The sequence below is a fragment of the Chrysoperla carnea genome, chromosome 3 (genome assembly GCF_905475395.1).
Source record: "Chrysoperla carnea chromosome 3, inChrCarn1.1, whole genome shotgun sequence".
NCBI classification, from domain to species: Eukaryota; Metazoa; Arthropoda; class Insecta; order Neuroptera; family Chrysopidae; genus Chrysoperla; species Chrysoperla carnea.
Genome location: NC_058339.1, coordinates 16,663,999 through 16,688,559, shown reverse-complemented (window position 1 = coordinate 16,688,559; position 24,561 = coordinate 16,663,999). Strand labels below are relative to the sequence as shown.

Sequence of the window (24,561 nt, the reverse complement as noted above, 5' to 3'; positions counted from 1 at the left end):
GAAGATTTGCTTGGAATTTTTTTTGATTAATGTTTTCCTTCAATTTATCTTATCTAACATCAATTGAATTAACTAAAAGATAGAAGACAAAAAAAATCAATAAATAAAGTTAGCTTTTTAATAGTAATAACAAATTAATTAACGTTACGATTAAAATTAGATAGTAATTAGTAAAGATGTGGGCAAAAATTATATTTGTGTCGATATTTGGAATCTCACAGTAAGTTTTTTTTGTCTTTTAATTTGAAATTAAGGTACATAAAGCGTGAGGTGCTCCGGTGCAACTGTCTTATATTTAATGAGGAATATTACAGCCTGAGCGCTATTTTGAAATAATCACGGGTCTTTCAGGACAAAATTAATTAAATTTTAGTACAAGAAAAGCACATGCCTTAAAAGTATTACTATTATGCTTTGAGCTCTTTTTTAAAAGTTTTAAAATAAGTTTTTCTTAAAAATGTACAGAGTACTCGGCGCCTATGTATTTCCAAAAGATTTCATATTTGGTGCTGCAACTGCTTCCTTTCAAATAGAAGGTGCATGGAATGAAAGTGGAAAATCTGAAAGTTGTTGGGATCATATAGCTCATTATACAAATGAAATTGATGATCATTCAAATGGTGATGTAGCTTGTGATTCATACCATAAACTTGATGAAGACATTAAAGTTTTGAAGGAGCTTGGAGTTGATTCATATCGATTTTCAATATCATGGCCACGAATACTGCCTGAAGGGTAAGTTTTTTTTTATAGTTTTTTATCCGAATATAAATGACGTTGGGCGAATTAACTTACAATGTTGAAAATACAATATTGTTATTTATTCTGTTTTTTTTTCGTTATACTGTTATTTTTATTTCAATTTGTTTTTAGATTTTCAAACAAAGTAAATCCAGATGGAATTCGATATTATAATGAATTGATTGATAAATTACTTGCAAATGATATAACTCCTTTGGTAACAATTTATCATTGGGATCATCCACAATCCTTACAATTATTGGGTGGCTGGACTAATCCCAGAATGGTTGAATATTTTGCTGACTATGCAAGAGTGGCATTTGAACATTTTGGTGACCGTGTAAAGCAATGGGCGACGTTTAATGAACCCCAACAATTTTGCCGAGAAAAGATTTGGGGCGAAGCACCATCTCTTGGATCTGTCGCTTTAGATGCTGTAGCTCCATATTTATGTGCACACACATTAATAAGAGCGCATGCAAAAGCGTACCATATCTACAAAAATGAATTTGCGAACCAAAAAGGTAATTTTAATGTAACATAACTAAATGTTAAGACGATATAACCACTGAAATTGGAAATTGAATGCTTGTGCTTTAAATTTTTAGGAAAGTTGGGAATAGTATTAAATTTACCTTGGACTGAGCCATTGACAAATACAACAAAAGATATTGTGGCTACAAACCGGGATTTAGAGTTTCAGGTAAATATTATATCAACACTTTATTAAACTATCTCGTGTTAATGCTACAGTCTGGAAGGGTCGAAGAATAACAACTTGATAAAAGGGGTTGAATTTAAAGAATTATCATCGAAAACCCTTTGCCCAACTGTAAAAAGTTCAATCTATGTTGTAAATTGCATAAAGAGGTAACAAATTAAATTTATAAATTATTTTACAGTTTGGAATTTATGCCCATCCGATATTTACGAAAGACGGCGATTTTCCAAAACTAGTTAAAGAACGTGTTGCAAACTTAAGTAAACTCCAATCTTTCAAAAAATCACGTTTACCAGAATTTACAGAAGAAGACGTAAAAGAAATTCGTGGTACTGCTGACTTTTTAGGGATCAATCATTATTCTACAAGTTTAACAAGTGATGCGAGTGATGAAATTGATCTATTCACTCCATCCATAAATAATGATAGAGCAGTTAAAAGCACAATTGATCCAAGTTGGCCTGCAAGTGAAATATTTTGGTTATACGATGTTCCATGGGGATTATATAAAGCTTTAATGTATGTTAAGAATTACACAAATAATCATCCCGTTTATATTACTGAAAATGGGTTTTGTGAGGAAGCTATTGATGATCAAGGGAGAGTTCACTATTATCAGGTAAACCAAACTTTATAAAAATTAAATATAACATGCTAAGAAGAATATCGAAAGGCTCCGTGCCGACAAGCTCAATCGGAAACTTGTGGGCTATTGAGCTGTACTATATTAATAAATTCATCATCCTCTTTTAAACCTTTGCTTTTCCAGCTTTAAACGAAGCTTATTATTCTTTAGATATTCGCAATTTGAAGCATTAGACCATTGTTCTTATCGTAATGAATGCAGTAGTTTTTTAGGTTGATCTTAACAGTACAGTTTCCTGTAATTAATTCTGGTGCAATTTATAGGTTCTTCTAATGATTCTTCGATATTGTACTGCGTAAAATATCTCCATACGGTTCCATTTTTGCAATAATGCATATTTTAGGAGTTTTTCTTAGATTCGAAGTATTTTTAGAGTATGTTGTGTAATATATAGTGATGTTTACAAATATTAAATTATTTTAGGGCTACTTACAAAGTTTATCTGATGCTATTTCGGACGGGGCTAATATTGTAGCCTATTATGCTTGGAGTTTATTGGATAATTTTGAATGGCATCGAGGATACACGTAAGTAAAATTCGTACAAAAAGTTGAAATTTTTTTTATTTATTTTTAATTTCTTGTTGCTTTTAGAAAAAGGTTTGGATTGTATCATGTAAATTTCACGGATCCATCCAGACCCAGAACAGCACGATCATCGGCTAAATGGTTGAAGAATTTCATCCATGACGTTAAATCTAACAATTTGTAGAAAAATATTATAAGTATGTAAATAAAAGTCAAAAATTTAAAAATAAAGAAGTTTTTATTAATATTTAAAGTCGCTAGGGTTAATTAATAACCATTTTTTCAGGAAATATGGGCTTAGCACGAAAAAACTGAATTTGCTTCGAATTAGTATCGATTAAAATTTTCTATTTTGAAGCATATATATTCAACCAATTAAGTTGAAAATTTGCATGCATATACAAATCGAATGACAATGTATTTTCAGGATAAACTATACCTGATTTTCCCATCGCTTCCCACTAAATTTGATATAATTAAATAAAACCACCATATTTGATATAAAAAATTAAATACATGCACAAAGTATAAAATAATTTTCATGATAATGAAAAATTCCATGTGAAAAGCAATATCCGTTAAATAGAATAATTATAAAATGCCCGGAGAGCATTTTATAATTATTCTATTTCCCCGGTATTTAATACAACAATATAATTTTTTATTAATTAACATAAAAGTTATTTTTGTTTTTTAGCCCACATGTTAATTAACGCCAGTTGAATTCTACATTTAAATCGCAAAACGCGATGTAAAGCTACTTTTTTGGTATGTTATTTTAACCCCTTAGGAAAGTGTGAAACTACGTTCTGTAAGTATAAAAAGAGGTTGTGCTACCTGCGATATAAAGCTAAAAAAGTAGCTTGACATCGCCTTCTAGCCATCATTTGCCCTTATTTTCTATCAAAATATCAGCTTTACGTCGCGTTTTGCGATTTTAGGTTGTTTTTGTAAGATTTTACGCGCGCATAAGTGTGTTTTTAGTTTTTAAAACTACATTTTTTAAATTAAAAATAAAGGAACACAATTTTTTATCCAGAAGTGGGTTTTCAATTTGGTAACGAGTATTTATACCTAATCGAAGTACCTATTCAAGACTAATTTGACCTTTTCTAACCGTTTGATTCTTATCATACTATTTTGAGTAATGAGACAGCCAATCATTTTAAAACAGGTGTTGGATTAGATAAGCCGAAATATGTAACTGCATAAATGTACTTGAAAAATAAGAAACAAATATTTTATTTTTATCGATTTATCACAAATCAGTGTAGAAATATTTATTATCTACCCGTTAATCCCCCGGGTTGGGGCAGGGATATACTACCAGAACAACTTTATATTTTTATCTTAGAACCGGTTTGTATAGATACTCGATTTTTGATAAAAATTTGTAATACTTAAAAATAAATATCTTATTGCAAACCTACAATGTTATAACACGTACCTGTAACGTATCTACAGTAAAACTTCTCAAGAACATTCATATTTAAGTCAGGAGGATTAAAGCAATTATTGTTTCTTTTCTATAAACCTTGAATTCTACCTTGCCTGTACTTTATAATAAATTATTAGCACAAATTATGTCTCAAATAAAATTATACAGACATTTTACTATAAACTCACTTCAACTTTTTATCTTATCTAATAAAATCAATTATTAATCATAACTTATTAATTACACCTCTAATTAATTAAAAGATAGAAGACTACAAAACCAATAAATAAAGTTAGCTTTTGATATTTCCTAATTACAAATTCATCAACGGTGCGATTAAAATTAGTTATTAGTGAAAATGTGGGAAAAAATTGTATTTTTATCATTATTCGGAATCTCACAGTAAGTTTTTATTTATAAAATTAATTTTTATTGCAATATTTTTTAAGCATTTTTCGGATGATGCTGATTTTTTTAATGGATGTAGACTGATATCTTGCCAGGAAAATGAGTTGCAGCTCTGACCTCTCATAACAATTGTTGAGATTTTCTCAAATAAACTTTAAAAACAAAATTCTAACCCATCTTCGACAATTTTCATTCACCCTTATCTAAAGATAAATGAATTTTTTTTTTTTTTTAAATTTTTTGCTAATTTTAATTTTTTGCTATTCTTTGAATTTGAAATGAATATTAAAAAAAGGTCCTGAATATTATGTGCATAGTACATTGTTTAATATTTTCCCGAGCCCATGTTTCGCCCTAAAATAAGTAGAATAGGTTAAGCTAGGTTATATTGGCTGTCCACGAGAGACACACTTATGCCATAGGGTTCATTGCGATAACATGTATATGTTTAACCACTTTTTCTAAAATTAGTTTCGAAAAGAATTATGAAATATGGATCTCGTTTTGTATTTTAAGATTCGATTTATTTTCGAAAAAAGATGAATCGTAATTTACTATTTTCTAAATTGTAGGTAAAACTAATTTTTTGTTTAAATTACGCAGAGTATTTGGTGGCTATGTATTTTCAAAAGACTTCGTATTCGGTGCTGCAACTGCTTCTTTTCAAATAGAAGGTGCATGGAATGAAAGTGGAAAATCTGAAGGTTGTTGGGATCATATAGCTCATTATACAAATGAAATTGATGATCATTCAAATGGTGACGTAGCTTGTGATTCATACCATAAAATTGATGAAGACATTAAAGTTTTAAAAGAGCTTGGAGTTGATTCATATCGATTTTCATTGTCTTGGCCGCGGATCCTACCTGAGGGGTAAGTTTCTTACAATTGTTTTGAAACCCTAAATATCTTCATTATATTTAGGGTTTTGGGCTTTTCTGTTAAAACAATTTCTTTTAATTATATGACTAATACAAAAATTTGCTTTCAGATTTTCAAACAAGGTAAATCCAGATGGAATTCGATATTATAATGAATTGATTGATAAATTACTTGCAAATAATATAACTCCTTTGGTAACAATTTATCATTGGGATCATCCACAATCCTTACAATTATTGGGTGGTTGGACTAATCCAAGAATGGTTGAATATTTTGCCGATTATGCAAGAGTGGCTTTTGAACATTTTGGTGATCGTGTAAAGCTTTGGGCAACACTCAATGAACCTAAACAATTTTGTAAAGAAATGATTTGGGGTGAAGGAAAATCTCTAGGATCTGTTGCTTTAGATGCTGTGGCTCCATATTTATGTGCACACACATTATTAAAAGCTCATGCAAAAGCATACCATGTCTATAAAAATGAATTTGCTAAACAAAATGGTAATTTTTTAAGATAATAACATATTTTTTTTTATAGAAGGTTTTTTCCATTAAATTCGAAATAAGAACGACAACGGTTACGAGGTACGGTGAAATTTTTAACTTTTACATACCTTTTTACTAAAAATGGAGTTCAAAAGCTATGGCGTCTTGGGCAGTTATGATCCGGCTAAGAAAGGAAAACTTCTTAGGGAGTAGCTTCTTCGATTATTAAATGCTAAAACGAGAATCTATCGAAATTTTGACTCATATGCATGCACTTGGGACCCGACTGTTAAATAATAATGGGCTATGATTGTTAAAGTCTCTATGTAAACTTCTGAACTTGTTTCTGTCCTTTCGAATTTTATTTAAAGCAGTCGGGATTTCTATTTTTTTGATTATTTACTTTTTTGTAACAAAAATAATGATGACAATATTTTAAAATTTTTAGGAAAGGTGGGACTTGTATTGGACATACCTTGGTCAGATCCTTTGACCAATACAACAAAAGATATTGAAGCAGCAAATCGCGATTTAGAGTTTATGGTAAATATTTGAACATTCTTTTCAAACGTGTAGTGTGAATGTCTTACAATTTAGCAAACCCGGTATTAACATAAAGTGGCTGCATAACAAAAGAAATTTTTTTTTGATCATATTTCCTCCGAAGATAGAGACGTATGTACGGAGAGCAGTGGGGGTGTGTTATAAATCCGTTTCTCGTTCCGTGACATGTTTTACTCGTACCTTTTGGGGGATGTCGACTTCGTAACATCTCCTCCCCTTTTTATGGGACGAAATATTATGGATTTCCCCGCCTTAGAGAATTTCGTACTTCCACACTTGGAGGTTGGAAACCTTTATGTAAGTTGACTTATTGTTCACGAAGTCTCTTTTGAGGGTCTTAGGGTACCAACTCCCTTATCCCCATTTATATTTTGAAAAATATCTGATTTTAGCAATTTTTAAGGCCTTGTGCATTTAAAAGCTGCCCTAAATTTAGCCAGAGGGTCGAAAATTTATCTAAAAATTGAATCTTTAAAAAGTTTATTTTGCTGGTGTCAATGCCTCGGCCCCCCTTCCAACTCTTTCGCATAAATATTTCATTTGTTCAAAAACATGAAAATACTAAAATAGTATTTCAAATGAGGGATCTAAAGAGGGGGAAATATGACCTTAATGATGATTAGCCCTCTTGCTTAATAAAAATTATGATTGATTGTCTATCTTGGTGTAAATTGTGTGACATCATCCATCATAAATTGATAGATCTAAATTGTTTTAACATTCAGAATGCGACTTAATTTTCGAAATTCTATGTTATTTTTCGAGTGTTAAAAGGTATATAACAATTTAATTGTTGAAATTATTTTACAGTTTGGAATATACGCTCATCCCATATTTGCGAAAGACGGTGACTTTCCAAAATTAGTAAAAGACCGTGTAGCAAATATGAGTAAACTCCAGTCTTTCAGACAATCACGTTTACCAGAATTTACAGAAGAAGAAATTAAAGAAATTCGAGGTACTGCAGACTTTTTAGGAATTAACCATTATTCTACAAATTATGTAAATGATGCGAGTGATGAAATTGATGTTCTGACTCCGTCGACGGATAATGATGTGGCAGTCAAGAAGACAGTTGATCCAAGTTGGCCTGCAAGTGATATTTTTTGGTTGTACGATGTTCCATGGGGTTTCTATAAAGCTTTAATGTACGTAAAGAATTATACAAATAATATACCAGTGTATATTACTGAAAATGGTTTTTGCGAGGAAGCTTTAGATGATCAAGGGAGAATTCACTATTTGAATGTAAGTTGAACCATAAAAATCAAACAATTTAATTACACTGCAAGTAATCTTGTTTAAAATAACGACGTTATTTTAACGCACTAAAATTACGAATTTAAATTAGGGTTACCTACAAAGTGTATCTGATGCCATTTCGGAGGGTGCCAATATTTTAGGTTATTATGCTTGGAGTTTATTAGACAATTTTGAATGGCATCGAGGCTACACGTAAGTAAAAAATTTATATAAGTTGATAAAATTTATCGCGTACATCATTTTTATTTGCATATTTCATTTTGGATTTTAGAAAAAGATTTGGAATGTTTCATATCAACTACACGGATCCATCCAGACCCAGAACAGCTCGATCATCTGTTAAGGTTTATAAGAATATTATTTATAATACCAAATTAAACAATTTATAGAAATATTTATTTTAATACTTAAGGACGTTTATTCACCAACCTGTTTTGCTATGTGCGTTTATAGGGAAACAGAATGTACCATATTGTACCAACGTTGCTTTTTTCACTTAAAATTTAACTTAAGATTAAACGAAATTAATTCGATAACAGTATTTTTTTTTCTTATATCATTCAAAATCATTTAAATTTTTATCCCTATCCTTATTCCTATCAATATATATTATAAATGTGAAAGTAAGGATGTTCGTTAATGAATAGTTCCAGTTCGTAAATGAATAATATAGGTCAATTGAGTCTTGGGTGCGTAGAACCAATTTAAACACCATCTAATTCATCCATCTTTTAAACAGTTAGAAGTAGAAGAAAAGTTTTAATGTAAAAACAGTTTTTTATAAAAAAATAAACAACTTTTGTTTGAAACATTTTTTCGTAAACATCACTGTTTACCTGTGAAAGCGCAAATTAGGTTAGAAACACAAACTGTTACACAAAGAAACTGACTTTCATAAATGGGTTTGAAGATAAAACGCAGGCAAAGCCAACGGCATCAAAATAATCAAATTTGAATAATTAGAACGCAAGATATGGGCCAAAACGTAAAAAAAGTCATTTTCCAAGATGGTGGTGAATGGGTTAATTTCCCGCATTCGCAAAATCAGAATTAATGTCTGCAAACAACCCAATATTGAATGAGTGAAAAAAAAATGGACTATCAAATTATTTGGATCACCCGGACCCTCTAAGATTAACGTAAGTCCACTGGACCAAAACAATAATACATAAATATTGACACCAAATCAATCTCATAGAGAATGATCTCTGCATATTTGGTCATAAAAAAGTGGAAACCGGAACACACATTGTATGTGAATCCGAAAGTCGAAAGACTCTCCAAAAAAGACTCTACTAGGGTGGAATCAGTAAAGTATCAGAAATATAGTAAAGTTTATTCAAACTGTAAGAATCTTGGAGCACCTTTGAAGTGAAGGATGTTTAAAAGATCAAACTCAGGTTTTTTGGTAAATCAAAAATAAATTAGCCGATTATCTGTTTGGGAGTTTTACACAGCCTGTGCTTTGATTTAATAATTTCCATATTCATCTTTTGTCTTTCAATATGTGGTTGCCTAATGAATAATCGTAGACGATAATAAGTTTCCGTTTATAATTTTTAAGCAATTATTTCTGTCCTTGATTCAGTCGCTTTAATGTTTACAAATATATATAGTTATTACAGTTATAAATACAGATGGCGCTAAAATAAGAGATAAAATGATATTAAAAAAACATTTACAATATATAATATAAAAACTACTTGTTAAACATAGAAACAAAATACGAGTTTACATAATAAAAACAAAATTTTATGTGAGTTTTTACGACTGTTACGTCGAGGAAAAAAATTGTAATTTTCATTCCATATAATTGTATTATATATATATTTTTTTAGCTTCATAGTTGTATTTTTCTTAAAGTATACAGTGTTTTGAAATTGGTGATGAAAGGGCTAACACTCGGAAATGAAATAAAATTAAAATAAAAGTTAACACTCGCTTATTTAGAATTTGTAAAATTTGACTCAAATTTAGTAGGATAACATACTTAGTTTATCAAAATTGGATAAAATTTGGATGCGATAGAGCAAAATTAAATTTTTTGGATTCTGATGACGTCATCAAGTTAAAAATTCGATTTTTTTGATAACACAGGCAAATTTGATCCGATCTTATTAGAATTTTTTTAAGCCCACTAATTTTGGGTCATTTTTTTCAGCTGTGATGTCAGTTTTTCGATAGCTATCATTTATATGGCTATTTCCGGGACCCTGACTCCACATTCTTGAAATATATTAGAGATATGTTAATTTTGATTACAAATTTGAAAAGTATGACCAAAATTTAGTAGGATTACATACTTGGTTTATCAAAATTGGATAAACTTTGGAAGTGATAGAGCAAAATTAAATTTTTTGGATACTGATGACGTCATCAGGTTAAAAAATTCGATTTTTTTGATAACACAGGCAAATTTGATCCGATCAAACTGAATTTTTTTTTAAAACCGGCTAATTTTGGGTCATTTTTTTCAGTGATGTCAGTTTTTCGCTAGCTATCACTTATCTGCTTAACTCCGAGACCAGGACCCCACATTTTTGAAATCAATTGGAGCTAGGTTAATTTTGATCACAAATTTGAAAAGTATGACCCAAATTTAGTAGGATTACATACTTGGTTTATCAAAATTGGATAAAATTTGAATGTAATAGAGCAAAATTAAAAAAGTTTTTGGTTTCTGATGACGTTTTAAAGTTAAAAAAATATCACAACACAATTACTTTATTTATTATCAACAAAATTTTTGGAGATTAATCAGTTCCAAATGCAAAATACCCCAGTATCATTTGGAAGAGTAATGAGTTCCTTAAAAATATGTTTTGCTCGCAAACGTAGAGAGAAATCAATACTTTAATTTGATACTCTCAAATTAAAAATGTTTATCAATTAAATATACAGATTCTTTAAGGTAAAAGACACAATTATGGTTATCTTCCCCAATTTTGACTTTAATATTATATTAAATACTATTAGTTTACGAATTTTCATCAAAATCCTTAGAGCCGATTCCGATATGAAAGGTTGTGGCTGGATGTAGCTCTTTTCAATCGAACTAGTATAAATCTCACTCTGTAGGTATAACTTACTACATTTTTTAAAGAAGTAAGCCAAGAATATGTGTATAAAACTGGTATAAAATATACCTATTGTATAATCTAAATAATGTCCTTGTGTACTGTTGTGAATAATTTTAAAATAAAAAAAGAAATTTAATAACTTATCGACCATGTTTACGTTATCTCAAACAAATTCCGTTTAACTTTTTTTTTAATCTGTTAAATGTAAAAAAGAGTCAGCTAATAAGAAACAACTTTTTCCAAGAGTTAATTTTCCTAAAAACGATTTCTTTTTCACAGAAAAATTAGAAAATAAATAAAATTTTTGTTCTCTCGCCCGTCTTACACATTAACATGGAGCTAAAATCATGCCTCGTATTATCGAAGAAGCGAAACATTTCAATGATATTGTCATCAAATTGAGCAACTCTATGAAATCAGCTCATGAGTAAAAAAAAAAATTTTAACCATATTTGTTAGACTCATTTGATTTTTCATTGAATGAAAAGACAAAAGATACCTACTTCATTTTACATTTTAATGTGCTGTACCGATTTGTTCCCCCAGTCAATCAATTTTGTACTTATAATTTCAAAGTTTTTCATGAAAATTTAGGATCTTTAATTTTTTGAAAGCCTGCACTTTTGCACAATTCAACGATATTTAAAAGACATATGACCCAAATTAAAATAAAATAATTATCTTATTGCTTTGTACAATTATCCTTAACAAAATTTGTGTTATCAAAAATTATTACATTAACCTTTTTTATATGTCTATGGTGTGCAATAAACAGAATTGTAAACAACATTTCCGTTAAATATTATATATCTATGTAAGCTAACATATGTTCTTTTTTCTATTGCTAGATAGAGTCTTTCTTAGCAACAAAATCCCATACTCATGTAAGTTAAGTCAATATAGAAGTAGGCCATGATAAACATAAAACATCGAGAGATTTTTTGACACTATAAATGGTCATATTTGTTCTTAATCGAAAATAACCAAAGTTAACGCCAAAAATGTACTTCAATAAAATATTTATGATATTTTTTATCTTAAGTTCAAGTTTTGGTAAAGCTCCGTATTACATTCCCTCATACTGTGAAGGTAAATAATTTGGCCAACAAATTTAAATATAAGTACTGCTGTATAGAATAAGCATTTAATTTTAAATCTGATTTGTTAGTGTGTAAATCATTGGTGGCGTTAATTGAACAACGTTTGCGTGAAACAGATCAACCGCATCATATGCTAGGACTTGGTTATTATACAGACAACTTAGTACCACGGAGGCAGCAACATTATATTACATCCGAATTACGACTGTTGGAAATATTGGAAGACGCTTGTTCAAAAATTTATGATATAAAATCAACAGCTGAGGCCTATAGTAAAATAAACTATCATTATTTTTGACAATCATTCGAGAGGCCCAACCACGGGACATTGAATAAAGTTGCATTGCTTTTGTATTTGCAAGTGGCGCCGAAGATTTTTTTCTCGAAACGAGGTGATGCACACTAAGATCTCTGCCGCATAAGTCTTAAGACATACGAAGAGTCCTTAACTCATTCTTTCAAATTGCCAATCTCTAAGCAACCGTCTGCACAGAATTTCAAGGCGCTATCTAAAAAAAAGGACGCATTCCGAGCTATTACAAGCTATTGGATAATTGTAAAGTATTTTAACGTTGCCAGTTAATGAAGTCCTTATATTATAACTTGGACCATAACTATATTCGTACTGTATGTTTGCTTGTAGAAAATATTATTAACCTAAAAGAATAGATAGTGACGGTATCATAACACTCTTAGCTTTTATTAAAATTGTATCATACCTATATTTCCAAACTATGTCAACAAATTTTTGATTTATCCAATCTTAATTGACCCGGCAACACTTGTTTCTTTTATTAATAAGGAAATTCTTAGCTTACCACCGTTCTTTGTTTCGCCGATTTTATTAATAAAATCATAAAATATTGCGAATACAAAAGCATGTCGAATATAAAATTAAAAATTTATTTTTAATGCATACAAATATATTTTTTAGATTCTAGAACACGACAAGTTGAAAAAAAGAAAGAATTCGATCTGAGTAAGAAAGATTTCACCCTTAGAGTATGCAATTTTATTTCTTTATTGTATTGTGTGTTTTAGGGTATTATCGTTAGTCAAAAATAAATCATGAAATTTGAAAAAAGTTAAAATTTATGTAAAAATATATTTAAATATTCTGATTTCGAGTCATAAAAGCACATTTTTCTTTTAAAATATTAAAATTAAAAATCGTCATTTTTAAACTGTATATCACGTGACCTGAAACGCGGGTAAGCCTTGCTGCGATGACATAGACCATCAGTTAGTTCAGTGTAGATAGCTGGGTATAATATATACATAGATAATAAGTATTTATGTACATATTATAATCAGATTTCTATGAATATATCTGTCAAACTTATTTGTGTTAAAATGTATAGTGATACCCATATTACGCCATCAAATTGAATGTCCGCGTTTTTGACAGTTTAAAAAAGGTTTAAAATTTAAGTTTTTGGCAAGAAAGCGTGTGTATTTTTCCGAAATAAATTTTTGGTGGCTTTTTATTAGCAAAATCAACATTTTGAAGTACTTTTTCAAAAATATTGGAATACCCTATTGTATAAAATCACCGAGGATTTTTGATAAGAGTGCGACTATAATCAAATAAAACATTGCCATTGGCTCAAATGCAAGTCAAACATTGAGATGATAAAGCAAAATACCATTTTATGTTAAAAACTAAAAATTTGATCATTATTAATTTAACTTGTAAAGTTTGTAATTGATTTTAGTGTGAAGCTTTAATAGAAAAACATGAAAAGGATATAGAAGCCTGGTATTTCAATTATCAAGACATACCAATGATCAAATATTTGTGTGAAGATCGTGCATTGCAACGAAGTAATCGTGAATGTTTAGAATATAAAGATGAAATATCGTATTACACTGAAAATAATAAAAACGCCTCAAATGAAAATTTGGGTGATTTAAATGTGGTTGAAATTCGTTCAGGCAAATACATGAAGGATGTTGATGTCAATAATGATGATACATGAATATCAACAATAATTGCTAAATTATTGTAAAATATCTAGGTGTTGTAAAAATATGTAATAATAAAAACAATAAAATTTATTCTGAATTATAAATTTAATAGCATAAATAAAACAAGTGCAAAAAAAGTATGCCAATAAAGTGAAATTCCATGGCTCCCACTCAAGAAAAGCTTGCGAGGATGCCATACCAAGAAGGTCTTAACAGATTAGCAGATAATCTGAAAAACCAACAATTAAAGGCATGGACCAGCTACGAGGGAGGGCGAATCGCCAAAAGCCTGTTGGGTGAAGGAAACTCGCTCGGTAACAGAGCCGAGGAGATCTTGAAACTAAACAGAGCTGATATAAGAGTCATCGTAGAGTTACTCACAGGGCATGATAACCTGAACAAGTTCTAACATCAGATTAGAAAAAGACAATCTCCCGCGTGTGATAGATGCGAAAAAAATTCAGAAGAAACATCGATCCACTTTCTCTGTTACTGCCCGGCGCTCATACAGCAACGAAGGAATTGGTTTGGTCCGGCCATAGTCGAACCAGAAGAAATTAGGAAACTCAGCGCTAGGCAGATCCTGGGTTTCAGTACATCAGTTGGTTATAATAGCCATTGAAGAGCATAGCGGGGATAAAGTACATGGGTCTATTTGGCTAGGTGCTCTGAACCATTGCTTCGAGGCCCGATGCTCGAGCATGGCCCGCTAACCTCCAACCCATACCCATACTCATACCCATATTTTTCCAAGTGAAATTCTTTGTCTATAAAGTGACCTATAAAAAGGTTCCAATTAAAATTGATAGAGTCTTCCTTAGCAGGATTGCCCAATTACTTAAGTTAATATTATCTTTGGCATGCCTGTACTTTATTCCTGGTACTTAAGCTTCTGTCTAATGCACCAATGGTTTAAAAACAAATAAGGAGCAAAAACATACCTCAAGACCTTGGCTTAGAATAGTCTGGTAAAGTAATTATTTGGCAAATCATATTTTCGACAGTTTTTCTAGGTAAATATTGTTTTATGAAAGCTGTTTTTTTACGTTTTAATGATATTTGACACCATAAAGGTTATTTTCTTCAGCTGGAAATTCTTCTAGCTAGAATTATCGACAACCGTGAATGTAGCTAGTAGAAAATCATAAACTACGAAATTTTAACAGCTACTAAATTCAAAGCAATTCTAACATATTGTGGATGCTTTGAGTAGTTAAGTATCAGTGGTACCTACTTAAATAACTCATTCAATTGATAAATTAATATCAATAGTAGATACTTAAGTTGAAATAGAAAGAAATTCACGTTTATAACAATTCTCATTTATTAGGCGACCTTGGTTTGATCCGACTTCAAATATTTCGCAACTTCCTCGATAAATTATTTGAATTATACTCGCATTTCGATTAGAGATAAGCCCAAATGCTTTTGGCTAATGATGGAAAAAGATACGTCGCAGAGATACGTTAATCATTGTTAATTTGGTGTATATATTACGAATATATCAGCGTCTGTTAATGTTGAGTTTATTAAATTCAATTCAATTCAATTCAAAAATTCGTTATTTTATTTTTATTTTTTTTAAGTTACAGAAGAATCTTCGAGCTAGAAGTGAAGAAAATGAGGGTAAAACCACTATATAGCACTTATATTCTTATACACTTAGGAATAAAAATAAAATTCATTTACACAATTTTATTCTTTTTGTAAAATGCAAAATCTTTATGATAAATGATAATAGTAATAAAAAACATATACTTTTACAGATAGTATTTGATGTTTATAATAAAATTAAACACTAAATCCAAACCTGTAGCCCACATTTCAACTGTCACATTATATAAGAGACTAAGAGAGTATGTAGATAGATTCGAGTAGGTGTAGTTTGGTAGGTAGGTAGGTAGATACTTTTTATTTCTTTTGTATAAAATATACATTTTATATCTGGAAGCATAATAGTGGTATCAAGCATGTTCGGCTTGGATGGATGGTGGTGATGTTAGAAACAGCGAAAATATAAAACATCATCTATCTTCTTTTGGTATAGTGAGTACTAACTTTAATACTAACCCACTAGAAATAGTAGAATCAGTTACATTATATGGATAGTGAATGCATAAATATCATAGATACCGAAAATATACCTACTCTTTTAACGCTTATAGAGAGCGGTAGATTAAGAGAAGACAAAATAGGCCAACGCGTGTAAAAAATATGACCTATATTCCGTCATATGATCTTTGAGAGGAACAAAAAAGTAATATTTAAATTGGATTTTTCTCCGGATATATAATAGAAAGAAGCATCATCACATTATATATCATTGAATTGGACCTTTCAATAAAAAGTTCCATATAATTTTTCGTCAGGTTAATATTTATCTTTCTAGTAAAATATAGAAAGGACTTAACGATTTAACGCGAAGTTCTTGTGTTTTTTTGTTGATGCGTTAGTATTCATTGGGTGCAATTGAATCGATCGCAGCGCTGTCATCTTATAAAATTACCATTAAATCATTCATTTCATTTAAAATATGGCTAATTTTCAATTGCTTACATGAAAATGATATAGTAAATGTCAAGTTAAAATTATTGAAAAATAACAATAAGGCTATGTCCTGATGTCGATTTCAATGTATTTTTCGTTAAAATGTGCGAGAATATATGAAAAGATCTGAAATCAAAATTAAAATCTATTAAAAAACAAAAAAGATATAAGCAATTAAATAATTTTTTCTATCTTGTTCTTGTAAAACAACTTTTGACATGTAGTCTCCTTTATGCTCGATAACGAACGTCTTTTGAAAAAATAAATAATTTTTGTGCAAAGGCCCATTATTTAAACATGTTGCATAAAATTTGTTACAAAATAGTATTAAATTTTCAATATAAACCATATATACAAACCATAGACTTATATGTCCATCCATAAAATTATATAAATAAAGCAGTGTATGGTTACCATGGAAACACTTGAAATAATACTCATGCACGGCGCGAATACCGGTCTTATGAAAATGTAACTACAACTTTTCTTGCTGTATATGTCTGTTTTTGTTTTTGATTTCTTTGATTCAATCATTTATAATTTTATAAGTCAATGATTGAAATAACTTTGGAATGAAAGGAAAAACTATATATATAGTTGCTAGTTGATATCATATAACTATGCAATTATACATACATCTATGAGTACTGTAGGAAAGCTGTAGTACCCTTAATCAAAATTGTCATTTAGTTTATAGCTCTTGTCTCCTGCTTATAGAGCTCTGTTATTTCTCAACACTATATATTTTTTGCCAATTTAAATATTTCACAGCTCTCGATAAATACATGTGAACCATGATTCAACATCGTGTGTAACTTAGATCATTCAAAGTATGAAGGTACATTTTCACTTCGCATATTTGAAACTTACGACGTCAAAATTTAACGTTATTTTTAAAAATGGAATACAACTTACTTACCAATTGGATTGTTGAATAAACAATAAATATCAATTTTTGTATTTTATCTCACTCAATTCTTTATCATAAATAATATATAACTTCGCCAAGAAAACTTTTTTTAATTTTGAAAAGCTATGTATAGTTAAATATAAATTAATTAAAGCCACATTGACAACTAGTCTTCAGACTACCTGTATTCTGATAAAATAGCATTTGAATTTAGGTACTACATCTTACCTTACTATACAAGAACAACTAGATGTTCTATTTACAGAAAATTGGATATTATTATTGTTGAGTGATATCACTTAAAACAGTCATAGAAAACATATTTTATATTCAGTCATTGTATGTTGTTGCAACCATACTGCAACTGTTGATAATTTGATATTCGTTATGCTTTATACTTTTGAATTGACCAAAACTCGAAAACTTGACTTTTGACCCGATTTTTTTAGGAAACCCGTTGCAGGGATATTTCATATTTGTTATAATTTGATCTCTATATATTATAAATGTGAAAGTAAGGATGTTTGTTTGTTTATTTGTTTGTTACACTAACACGCAAAGACTACCGAATGGATTTGAATGAAACTGTACAAAAATATAGCTCATACATTAGAATAACACATAGGCTATAATTTATAAAGATATATTTAAAAAAAAATTAAATTTAACCTGGAATTTTACTGCATAGTAAAATGAATAGTAAATATCAAACAATTCATGGCATTCTTTTCTCATGAATTATGAAATATGATTGTGGCTCAATTGGGAATTTCTAAAAGAGCTGTATCCGGGTATGAGAATATTCGTAGAGCAAATACTCGTTTGGCACGACCTTGATAGCTGCTTATCAATTTTCTGTTCTTCTTAAGATGAGTAATCGAAATGTACCTTGGGCTCTAGGTTTACATTTTTTGTTCTAATACATAATAATCTTCTTCTTTTTATAAATGTTTACAATGTTATTATTTCTATTTATTTTCGCCAGCCATATTTGTAAACAATAAAATATACATCATATAAATGTAAGATTTATGTTATACACGGTGGCTCAAATGTCACAGGGAATTAGAATTTAGAATCTATATAGTTTGAATTTGCTTTTACCTGATCGTAAACAACCTGAATTGCAAACTTAAGTATGTGTGAACTCGTATAGCCAACTTTATTTAAACATGTGAGACGAAAATAAAACTTCAAAGGTATCCGAAGCCAAGTATGTTAGGGAAAAATATTTGACAGTTAGGTAAAGACAAATTTAAATTCAATTAATTAAAGAGAATTGAAAAAAATACACTCAAACCAGGACTCGAACCCGGTCTTCTTGGATTCATGCTTGGGTTCGCGTCCTGGTTTGAGTGTATTTTTTTCAATTCTCTTTAATTAAGATTACTAGACAAGATATTTGTCAATATTTAGTTTACGCCTGTATGTAGCATATTACATCAAAAATAATCGAATAGACCATGATGTAAATATCGTATACAAAGTTATAAGTAAACAACAACAATAAGTAATAATCAATTCAATTAGTTTCTGTTTTCCCATGGGAGACATAGGGCCGTCACAAACGCCTTCCACCGTACACGGTTTTATGCCATCTGCTTGATTTCATCCAAGCTCTTGCCTTCTTCTTCGATTTCCTTGTTGATCGATCTTTTCCAGGTTGTATTCGGTATTCCTTTTCCTGTCTTCCTGAGGGTTCCACTCGAGAGCTGGGCGACTGATGGTGTAATTTGTCCTTCTTGGCGTATCGCCAATCCAACCAAACGTTTTTTTATTGATAGTCTCATTTACTGAATTTGGATTTTTTATTCTCAGTAATTCTTCATTAGTTATTCTGTAATGCCAATGAATATTCAAAATCCTTCGAAGACATTTGTTGATAAAAACTTGTAATTTACTTGTAAACTTGTTTTAAAAATTTTTGATTTAGTTTTTCTTCTTATTAGACTTGATCAACAAATAGGTGCAAGTTATGCAAATGCTCTTTTGATCTTTTTTCTTTGATTGCGACATCTCCGTCCGGTCCACCTGTCTTTGATACATTGCTTCCTAAATAAATTAATAAAGGAAAAAAAATTAAAATTAATTCCTTGTTAAAATAATAAAATTAATTCCTTGTGGACACTTACTTCATTACAAAACGAACCGCTTAAGCGCGCGCTTGCTTTTGGACCATTCTGTGCTCTAGACGTACTTCTTGGTTGTGTTGCTTGTTACTCACGGTGTGTAAATAAAACAACAAGAAACGAACGATTGACAACAACAATCTCAGTTGCATCCATCCGATGATACTTTAAAACAAATAGTAAATCTTCACTTACCGTTCAAGTTTCCTTCCTTTTAAAATAGGATCCCGTATATTAAATTATAAAAAAAAACTTAAATATTTACAGATTTATATAAAAGTATATACTTTTCGAACTTAAACATAGAGTTTAGAACTAAGTACAGCTATCGGTAAAATTGTATCGATTATTTCAAAAACCTTATAAGTTACACAATTTTAATTTTACAGAAATCAATAAAAACTTATTAGAGCTACGTTAATTTCGAATAGTATAGGTTAATTTGAAAAGTATTATCCAAATTTAGTAGGATTACATACTTGGTTTATCAAAATTGGGTAAAATTTGGATGAGATAGAGCAAAATTAAATTTTTTGGTTTCTGATGACGTCACAAAGTTAAAAAATTCGATTTTTTTGGTAACACAGGAAAATTTGATCCGATCTTATTGGAATTTTTTTTTAAACCCACTAATATGGGGTCATTCTTTTCAGCTGTGATGTCAATTTTTCGCTAGCTATCACTCATCTGCTTCATTCCGGGATCAAGACCTCACATTCTTGAAATCGATTAGAGCTAGGTTAATTTTGACCACAAATTTGTAAAGTATGGCCCAAATTTAGTAGGTTTACATACTTGGTTTATCAAAATTGGATTAAATTTGAATGAGATAGAGCAAAATTAAATTTTTTAGTTTTTGATGACGTCATCAAGTTAAAAAATTCGACTTTTTCGATCACAGAGGCAAATTTTATCCGATCTTATTGGAATTTTTTTTGAAACCCACTAATTTTGGGTCATTCTTTTCAGCTATGATGTCAATTTTTCGCTAGCTATCACTTATCTGCTTCATTCCGGGATCAAGACCTCACATTCTTGAAATCGATTAGAGCTAGGTTAATTTTGACCACAAATTTGTAAAGTATGGCCCAAATTTAGTAGGATTACCTCCTTGGTTTATCAAAATTGGATAAAATTTGGATGAGATAGAGCAAAATTAAATTTTTTGGATTTTGATGACGTCATCAAGTTAAAAAATTCGATTTTTTTGGTAACACAGCCAAATTTTATCCGATTTTATTGGAATTTTTTTTGAAACCCACTAATTTTGGATCATTCTTTGCCGCTGTGATCACTAATATGCTTAATTTTGGGACCACGATTCCACATTCTGAAAACCAATTATAGCTAGGTTAATTTTGACCAGAAATTTGAAAAGTATGACCCAAATTTAGTAGAATTACACACTTGATTTATCAAAATTGGTAAAATTTGGATGTGATAGAGCAAAATTAAATTTTTTGGATTCTGATGACGTCATAAAGTTAAATAGTTAGATATTTTTGATAAGACGGGCAAATTTGATCCGATGAACGATTAACACAATTAACTTTTTTTAAAGAACCTCATCAGTAACGACAACATAGTACATACAAAATATGTAAAAATTATGTAAAATTAGATTTATTTTTTAGATAAATTTTCTTTATGCATATATAAGTTATAAAAATCATAAATCTCATTCATGAGGAAATATAATATCAAAAATAAACTGTATAATAACAAATAGGTAAAAGAATATAAAAAGAATAAATAAAACAGAGCGAACGATGAAGAAGGATGAAGAAATTGACTATGTTGACATATCCTGGTGAACAAGATGTTGACAGCAGTAGTAGTGGTGTATGTGGTATACACTTCGTTTTGACAAACTATTTTCACTTGTCTCATTTTGCGACCAATGTCGATGATCATACACCAACTACTTCGAATTATATGTTTCTTTAAATGTCTTTCTATCCTTTCTCATTGATTTGTGTAATGTTTGCTTTAATGTCATATATAGAGTGTCCGTGCCTTAATGGGCATAGCTTAAAAGCGCATTCTTTGGACAATTTTATGCCAAAAGTGCCTTATATACTTTTATATAAAGCCCAATAATTAAGGAGTAATGTGTACTATCATATCTCCGAAGATAATAGTCAAGCAAGGAGTTTAATTAACTTAATAATAGTTGGTTAATTAAGTGAATAATTAATTATTCTGGTAAGCCATGAAATTTTTATGTTTATGTTTTTTATTTTTTAAGTTTAATTTTAAGATTAATTTAATGGCTATAATAGGGAAGCACAAGAAGGGATTTGTGTAGTAGCTCGAGCACGTCAGATTAACATATGAGGGGTTTCTTGGACCTTCTTTAGTATCTCCAAGAAACATTAGCCCTAAAAATGGGGGGCACGTGTAGGGCAGACGATCAGATTAATTAAAAAGAAATTGCTATAGATTAAGACAGATTAAGATATGATAGGTTAATTACATGCTAAAAAATATATGTTTCAATAAGCTGAAAAAAATTTGATCACGCTCAAGTTACTACGGGTAACTGCAAGCCTCTCATTTCTATGGGTATCGCTTAAATCATCAGATTATTGAAATGCACATTTTTTTAGCCATCCTTTATATTATCCGACAGGTTTGAATGAAATTATAATCAATAGACTAATTATTTGAAGCTACCTACAAATTTTCAACCTTCTATCTTATATAGTTTTGAAGAAAATGGAAAATTTATATTGTAGCCTAATTTTTGTCCTGACGCGACGGGTAAACAATGATGTTTACGAAAAAATGCTTCAAACATAATTTCTTTTTTTTAATAGAAACCTTTTTTATATTTAAACTTTTGTTCTATCTCTTACGTTTTACAATATGGGTCCTATGGACCAAGATCCAATTCACCTGATATTTCTAATTTATGAGCTCAAACAAAACTTTTACGTCCTAAGCGCTATACATATTTGAACAAAAAGCTAAACTTAAAATTAAAACGTTAAGAAAATTAATTTGACGATTATTAGGGTTTATGGGAAAGGAGCTTCGAAGTTGTATAGTCGGAAGAATAATGTTTCTTAAGAATTGGTTCAGTGGTCTAGGCGCATCTTAACCAATCGAAAGCATTTTTTCTTCCAAATTTGTTAATAATACACCAAAAAGTGTAAATAAAAATATTACATAATAATTTTGTACTATGGAATTTAAAAATATAATAATAAATAATATGAGAAGTTATAGTTTTGTGCAGCACACAAGAAACAAACAGAGCAAAACACACATATACATTATACACAGCACAACACAACACAACACAGCAGCATAGCATATAGCATATAGAAGGATAGGAATCACACACTTTACACACAAAAACACACTGCTATTAGTCTAAGATCCCGCTGCAAAAATCTGCATGTATCTGTTTTTTTGATAAAACTTAATTTTTATGAATGTTAAGTAATAGCAGAACAGATTACGGCAGGGTTGCCTATCAAAATTTGGCCGCAAATATTTTTAATTAAATTTTTTAAAATTGATTTCTGTTGATAAATTGCATGTACATGTTTTTTACGTAAATCCAATGTTATTTAAAAGCAAATGATGGGAGAAATACAAATAAAAAGGGTTGCCAGCTCTCAGTCGGCCGCAACCTGTGGGTTGCCAGGTGTGAACAGGTATATTACTGTTGATTATTTGCACTTACGTGTTTTTCACTTCAATTATATATGAAATTAAAGTTTATTTATTTCTCTATACGATAACACATGGTTGCCTGAAAAATAATGGCCGCAAGTAGGGGTTGCCATCATTTGAATTTATGTCTCCTATTACTGTTGATTATTTGCACTTACGTGTTTTTCACTTCAATTATATATGAAATTAAAGTTTATTTATTTCTCTATACGATAACACATGGTTGCCTGAAAAATAATGGCCGCAAGTAGGGGTTGCCATCATTTGAATTTATGTCTCCTACGCTGGAGGACTGCAAACAAGAGAGGCGGAATGCGCGTGTTACTTTGGGTTGTGAAGAGAAATATGATGAATCAGAGTTAAAATTTATTTTTATTCGAGTTTTATATCTGTGAAATAATGATTTTTGAGGAAATGAAATCCATACAGAAAACTGTATTAAGATAAACCCATGTTTCATTTTAATAATTAATCACTTTATTCTCATAGACTTTAGTCTCTTAAACGAATGAGTCTTTACTAAATATTGTTTTAAATATCAATAAGCTTGTCTAAATTATTATTTTTAAAAGTACAGTATTATATAATTAAATACGAACTTATAACTATTGGTCAATGAAGGTATTATATTAAGGTTTTTCTAATAATCGAGTTTGATAAATATTGTAGAATGAGGTGCTTTTATTAAAAAAATATATAATATTACTTTTACAACACAAAAATTGTTATGAAAAATTATATATATATATATCAATTTTCTTGCTCTTCGTCCTCTTCTTCGTCTTCTTTTTCATTTTCTTCTTTTTCATCATTATTATTATCATAACCATCTTCTTCTTCGTCTTCTGAGATTGAATCTATTTTATCTAAAAGGAAGTTTTCGTCAGAAGAATTACTCTCGAAGTCTTCGAAGTTATGATTTGGTTCTGATAAAATATCTTCAACTGTCATTGGGGTGGGGTCACCAATGAACCATGTTGGTTGTAAAGTATTTTCAATTAACTTCCAGCCGCAGTCTTCAGGATTCAAGTTTACACAACATGGATCCGTTGCGTTCGTCCACATTGAGTTGACAAAAATAGTCCTCAACATTTTTTGTTTTAATGACCGCCAGCAAGGTGGAATCATTTTTGAGTCAAAGGTCGTGACATTTTTTAAAAATTTTTCAGTACTTTTCGTTGCCGAATATTTTGTTTGAAATAATTGATATCTAGCGTCATTTACACTCGAGCATTTCTTGACACCGTATATGAGGGAAGTAAATTCTTGCACGATACTAATTTTTTCTTCATCAAATACGTCGGTTTCATTGGTGAGTGCTTGAAAAATTGTTTGAAAATTTTTATTTTTTGCAAATAATTTAAATGGTCTGACTTTGCCTTTGTTATAAAACGCAGCTGTGAAATCACAACCAGTAAAAGCATGGAATGCTGGTAGAGCACGACATAATTCTGAACCCAGTTTCAA

General features: G+C 30.1%; 4 protein-coding genes across 4 annotated transcripts; 3 read left to right on the top strand and 1 right to left on the bottom strand.

Moving 5' to 3' along the window:
- Positions 1 to 155: 155 nt before the first annotated feature.
- LOC123295024 (myrosinase 1-like) lies at positions 156 to 2,841 on the top strand. Its single transcript, XM_044876225.1, has 7 exons — positions 156 to 220; positions 466 to 735; positions 874 to 1,265; positions 1,350 to 1,444; positions 1,644 to 2,081; positions 2,532 to 2,635; positions 2,702 to 2,841. Exons 1-7 carry the CDS (start codon positions 177 to 179, stop codon positions 2,817 to 2,819), a joined length of 1,461 nt encoding a protein of 486 aa, XP_044732160.1. The 5' UTR covers positions 156 to 176; the 3' UTR covers positions 2,820 to 2,841.
- A 1,531-nt stretch (positions 2,842 to 4,372) lies between these two features.
- Positions 4,373 to 8,209, top strand: LOC123294980 (myrosinase 1-like). The gene is made up of 7 exons (XM_044876169.1): positions 4,373 to 4,475; positions 5,085 to 5,354; positions 5,473 to 5,864; positions 6,298 to 6,392; positions 7,224 to 7,661; positions 7,765 to 7,868; positions 7,948 to 8,209. The coding sequence occupies exons 1-7, from the start codon at positions 4,432 to 4,434 to the stop codon at positions 8,063 to 8,065; spliced, it is 1,461 nt and encodes a 486-aa protein (XP_044732104.1). The 5' UTR covers positions 4,373 to 4,431; the 3' UTR covers positions 8,066 to 8,209.
- A 3,486-nt stretch (positions 8,210 to 11,695) lies between these two features.
- LOC123295888 (protein canopy 4-like) lies at positions 11,696 to 13,835 on the top strand. Its single transcript, XM_044877349.1, has 4 exons — positions 11,696 to 11,845; positions 11,925 to 12,128; positions 12,791 to 12,858; positions 13,572 to 13,835. Exons 1-4 carry the CDS (start codon positions 11,758 to 11,760, stop codon positions 13,833 to 13,835), a joined length of 624 nt encoding a protein of 207 aa, XP_044733284.1. The 5' UTR covers positions 11,696 to 11,757.
- Positions 13,836 to 23,844: 10,009 nt separating this feature from the next.
- On the bottom strand, positions 23,845 to 24,159 carry LOC123295887 (acidic leucine-rich nuclear phosphoprotein 32 family member A-like). Its single transcript, XM_044877348.1, has one exon. The coding sequence runs from the start codon at positions 24,157 to 24,159 to the stop codon at positions 23,845 to 23,847; it is 315 nt and encodes a 104-aa protein (XP_044733283.1).
- Positions 24,160 to 24,561: the final 402 nt, after the last annotated feature.